The sequence below is a fragment of the Spinacia oleracea genome, chromosome 6 (assembly GCF_020520425.1).
Source record: "Spinacia oleracea cultivar Varoflay chromosome 6, BTI_SOV_V1, whole genome shotgun sequence".
NCBI lineage: Eukaryota > Viridiplantae > Streptophyta > Magnoliopsida > Caryophyllales > Amaranthaceae > Spinacia > Spinacia oleracea.
Genome location: NC_079492.1, coordinates 90,779,723 through 90,785,502, shown reverse-complemented (window position 1 = coordinate 90,785,502; position 5,780 = coordinate 90,779,723). Strand labels below are relative to the sequence as shown.

Here is a 5,780-nt window from a genome sequence, read left to right as displayed (position 1 = left end):
TAAGCTTGGTGGAAGCAAACAATTTCTATTATGCGCATATAATTGCAACATTTAAACAATAATCACATGCACGTACATAACAATTAATTTCTTATGCTAGCATTAACTAGCTACTAATGCACATGTAATTCTATCTTATATGCCCTTTTTATACTACCCATCTCTCGTAAACTAAAACGTTGAAGTAATTTAAATAATAAAATAAAACGAGAATAATGATAGGAAAATAAGAAAATCAAATAATAAATAAACAAAAATATAAAATTAAGAAAATAAATTAAATTAAAAAAATTCGTAGCGAATAAAATCGTAAATGAAATTATTAATTCGAAGAAAGAATTTATATTTCCTAAAACAAAGACTTATAACATCTTAATGCAACTAAAAATTTCGAAAGATTGAAAATGGCATGATGTAGAGAGAGAGAGAGAATGGAGGGGAAGTGAGAGTAGCTCAATTGATAATGGGGGGATTGAAACGCAATAAATGCCATTGTTTGATATCAATTATAGTAGTATTTGAATCCTCATTTGATTTCAACTCACATTATTGTACGGAGTACTTCGTTTCTTTTAGGGGCTTCCCTTTCGATTCTCAAAAACAAAATTATGTTAATGTCACTATACAAATTATAAATATCTGGTTGTACAGTATAAAAAGTTTTTAACATGTGGTTATATTACTCCCTCTACTCCTATTCGTTTGCCCCTTATGCATTATGGGTTTTGCTAAGGCTGGATTGTGCTAAAAATTAACAAAGCAAATGAGAATAACATTGTTTTTTTAATTTTTACGAGTGTATGCAAATGGTGTAAATGCTGAGCATTTCATTTAATATAAGAAAATGAAGCAATCTCTAATGGATAGACTAAATAGAATACGGGGCGAAAAAATAAGGACAAGTGGAATATATACTTATACAAAGTATATGTAATGATTTTGTTGAGATCACATGAATAACTAACTCGAGTTTTCTCATTATTAAACTAACCATTTCATAACTTGATTTTTCTATGAGTGTCCTATGCATAAACATTTTAAATATTAAGAACATATTTAAACTCCAACTTGAATAGAGACCTATTTTAACTGCCTATTATAACTAGGTAAATTTGTCAAAAACTACCTTATAAAATATGATTTTTGCGAAAAACTACCTTATAAAAAAAATGTTGTAATAAACTACTTTATAAAAATTTTATGTTGTAAGATACTACCTTTGGCCATATTATGAGCATTAATTCAAAATTACGACGTTGACTTTACTAGGTGCATATTACGCGACATCTAACGGGAAAGACGTAATTAAATGGCACGTGACATATATATGGTAAAGTCAATCCCGAAATTTCAATCAAACGTTCGTAATTTGGGAAAAGGTAGTATCTTACAACATAAATTTTTTATAAGGTAGTTTATTACAACATTTTTTTTATAAGGTAGTTTTTCGCAAAAATCATATTTTATAAGGTAGTTTTTGACAAATTTGCCTTATAACTATAAATTTATAAAACACTTATTTATATATGATGATATAATAAGACAAAGATGTACAAAAATTGACAAATCTATGCATCGCACGGGCTTCAATACCAGTATTAATTAATTTTGAAAGTGTAAATAGAATAGTAAAGGCATTATGGGGACAGACGACTATATAAATAAAATATGAAGAAAAGAATTCACCGGAGTCGTGACTAGACCCAAGAGTCAATAAAATGCTGAAACTTTAGAGATACCAAGCCATGCAAAACAAGAAGAAAAATCCTGTCTTACATGCTGGGATGATTAATCCACTTTAATTAATTACATTAAACTCCAACTTTATATCGCAGACTCTCCAATATTTTTAATATCACACACATGACTTTTCTGTGCACCCTTTTGCTTATCTTAGCTAATTAGCTTTTTCGATCATCTATAATATAATCATTCATTATATTATATTATTCTCCTACTATCTTCCTCTCTCTTTCCCTCTTTCTCTGAATCACTAGGAAAAATAAAGGCTAATCACCACAAGTTATATTAAACGTCTACAAATCATAGCAAAACACCAAAGTAACAAGTTAAGCTAAAGGTGTTGGAGCAAAAATGGGGAGAGCTCCTTGTTGTGACAAAGCTAACGTGAAGAAAGGTCCTTGGTCTCCTGAAGAGGATGCTAAGCTCAAATCCTTCATCGAAAAGAATGGTACCGGGGGAAATTGGATCGCGTTGCCTCAGAAAATCGGTAATTAATTAATTAACCCTTAATAATCATGATAATTAAACAACTGTCTGAATTGAATTTCGCCTATATGATTGCCTTTATATCTCCCTTGACACAAAAATGTGGTACGGAGTATTTAATTTTTATTTTCCTTTTTTGCATATTAACGGTTGTTTACCTTTGTTTTGCTCTTGTTTGTGGATCTGTATATATTAGGGCTTAAGAGATGTGGAAAGAGTTGTCGGCTTCGGTGGCTAAACTATCTCCGGCCTAATATTAAACATGGAGGATTCTCAGAAGAAGAAGATAGGGCTATTTTAAGCCTCTATGTTAGTATTGGAAGCAGGTATAATAATTTGCCTAGAGTACGTTATATATTATGTTATAGATCTAGTTATTATATACTACGTATGAAAATATATACAAAATAATCGATTTTGGATGAATAGGTGGTCTATAATTGCAGCCCAATTACCAGGAAGAACAGATAATGATATAAAGAACTACTGGAACACAAGATTGAAGAAGAAACTCTTGGGAAAGCAAAGGAGACATGATGAAACTCGAAAAGCAAGCAAGCTAATAATAAAACAAGAGGATTCTATTCCCTATTCGTCGAGTTTTGTCCATAATAATAATAATAATAATCAAGTCCAATATTGGCCACCCCATCATCTTACTGCTAGTTCTTATGATAGTGCTAATAATCTTCCATTATTACCTAATCATGATAACATTGTTGGTAGTTACCCTAATAGTATCATCACACAAACAAATGTTCTCTCTACATCGTCCGTACTCCCGGCTTGGGTTTCAAGTCAATATAATCCTCAAGTTGTTGAGATTGGAATGTTGGAAGGCCAAAGCAGTAGTACATTCCCACCTGAACTAGAGGAGTTAATGAGTAGCAACCCACAATCACATAGGGTGGCAGAAGAGGGACTTGATCAGTTATTTTACGGAGAATATTATGGGAACAATTTGGTCATTAACACTCATGGATCCACCTCTCATACTACTACGACTACGACTACTACTACTTGTGGCCAGACCTCGGGATGGGGTGAAATAACCTCTTTGCTTTCTCTTCCAATTTTGAAATCTCATTCTAATGTTTTAATTCAAGGAATTCCAGAAGAAGCTCCATTCCAAGACCCCTTGAGGTACTCTAGTCATCATCTATAGTACGTCTTCTGTCTATATATGTAACTTGCATTCTGTGTGTTTCTCTTGTAAATTCTACTTATTGTAAATTCTACATATATGGATTCTAATCATTTTTGTTTTTTTTGCCTCATATTATCATACTTCATTATTCTTTGTTTTTTGTATATTATTAATTACTACATCCATTTCATAAATATTATTATTTGCACAAATATTAAGATAAAAATAGAAAAATTGGTTCAATATAATAAAATATGGATAAAATAAGATAAATGTGAAAAATTGTGGGTGGTACGTGTAAGAAAAAAATTAATAAAATAAGAAAAAGTGAATGGAAAATTGTAAGTATTATGGGGTAAGAAGGGTAGGGTAGTAAATTCTCATGTCAAAAAATAGAATAAAACAGAGTGTAAAGAACATTATGAAACGGATTAAAACGAAAAGTGTAAAGATCATTTAGAAACCGATGTAGTACTTGATATCTTAAATTCATTAACTTTATATGATAAACTACCTCATGAATTAATATAATGTTTTTTTTTTTTTTTTTTTTTAGGGGATGAATTAATATAATGTTATGTGCTTGTTTTGCAATAAAAGATCACTTATTTGAGTACTACGTATTTGAGTAGTTTTTTTTAGTTGTGAAGCTACGAATAGCAAGTTAGATTCGCTTTAGTGTTTATTATTAATAGGAGTAGTAAGTAGTACTATACTAACAAATATTGGAGACTAGATTTAAAGCCCGTGCGATGCACGGGTTAAATATATTTATTTTTGTTTGTGAGATTTATTTTTTAACTTTACCTTGATGAATTCATATGAGAATCAATTACGTGTGTCTTTTTATCACAATACATAACTACTTAACATATGATTGATTTGATAACATTTGTAATTCTATTTTTATTATTTTAAACGGGATAAATTATCTTTTTCTCTTATTATTATCTTTTATCGGGTCTTTTTTTTATTATTATTATTATACAAATAATTTTAATAATGCATATTGAATTGTTTGTTCATATATGTCTATTATATTTGAATATATTATTTTATTTTATGTAAATTTTGGTTTTATTGTTAACAATTATCCAATCGTATAGCTTAGTTACCTATTGCATGTGTGTTTATACACCCGTAATACGCTTAAGGAAATGCAAATCATCATTGTGATGCACTGATAATTTTTTTGGAATCTCTAAAATCATCATTGTGGTGATGCACTGATTTTTTTTTGGAATCTCTAAAATCACCGCAAATGACTTGCTCGGTGTTGTCATCCTTCTCATCAATCGAAAAATACGTTATCCTTCAATACCAACTTCCTATATACTCTTGATCGAATTACATGAGAAGTTAAGTTTATATATAACCAAAAAAAAAATTCCAGTGCATCAAAATGATGATTCCACTAATTGCAGGTGTTAAATAATCCAAAGTAAAAGAATGATTTTGACCACAAAAAAAAGACAATAATACATCGTGAAAATTTTGAGATCACACCTAAATAAATTAGGATAAAAAAGCAAATAGCACATGCATATATGATTGTAACCGGTAATTCAAAAAATTGTAATTCCAAAACAAAAACTCAATAAGTCGATATACAATTATATTTTAAGTGAATATTCAAACATACCAAATATTTACCAGATTATGTACAATTATCTCAATTTCACGCTCATCTTCTGTAGTTTTCTATGAAGTTCTCGCATAATCCTCGATCGTCCGAATCTAATCTAATATATATACTTTGTATTTTGTATGTGATACGGAGTGTACTGTATTGAACAACCTGGAACGAAAAGAAGAATATCAATCAACAAAAGTTTTGCCATATCATTGTACATATAATAAGCAAGCAAGTTACATAATGTGATGGTGGTTTTATGGCGTGGTGTGGTTCCACAATTGAGATAATCACAGATCATCTTCTTTCCCAAGGCATGTTTGATTAATCTTTATTGGTTTAGATATATATAGATCATCAACAAAAAAATACCGTATATTGAAAGCTGATAATTATAGTTATCTTTTTTTAATTTGCAAATTTTTATCTTTTGTTTATTTTTTAAATATTATCTTTTTACAAAATTTATCTTTTTGTTTGTTGGACTCAGATTTGTAAACGGATAATAAACTATTTCAAAAGTTATTTTTTCATTTTTATTTGTATCTAATATTTATTTTAAATTACACTTAATGACATGGCAATCCTATGTGGCACTCCAAAATCTCTCCAAAAAACTCCCCTTTATATATATATATTAGATTTGAATGTGGCATATCAATCCATGTCCCATGGTTTTGGATCCTTTAGAGTTCTAAAATAACTCTACAAGGTAGAGTTTGAGCATATCAACCATTGATTGAAAAATCAATGGTTCATATATTATCTTTT

The 5,780-nt window shown here is 29.6% G+C and overlaps 1 protein-coding gene across 1 annotated transcript; it reads left to right on the top strand.

Moving 5' to 3' along the window:
- The first annotated feature begins 1,862 nt into the window (after positions 1-1,862).
- Positions 1,863-3,506, top strand: LOC110803959 (transcription factor MYB36-like). Its single transcript, XM_022009509.2, has 3 exons — positions 1,863-2,230; positions 2,426-2,555; positions 2,659-3,506. Exons 1-3 carry the CDS (start codon positions 2,095-2,097, stop codon positions 3,392-3,394), a joined length of 1,002 nt encoding a protein of 333 aa, XP_021865201.1. The 5' UTR covers positions 1,863-2,094; the 3' UTR covers positions 3,395-3,506.
- Positions 3,507-5,780: the final 2,274 nt, after the last annotated feature.

Bases quoted from the DNA above. Each gene is read 5' to 3' on its own strand.
- LOC110803959 (XM_022009509.2), top strand. From the start codon at position 2,095: ATGGGGAGAGCTCCTTGTTGTGACAAAGCTAACGTGAAGAAAGGTCCT. The intron at 2,231-2,425 runs GTAATTAATTAA...TGTATATATTAG, and splicing joins CGCGTTGCCTCAGAAAATCG to GGCTTAAGAGATGTGGAAAG. The intron at 2,556-2,658 runs GTATAATAATTT...TTGGATGAATAG, and splicing joins TATGTTAGTATTGGAAGCAG to GTGGTCTATAATTGCAGCCC.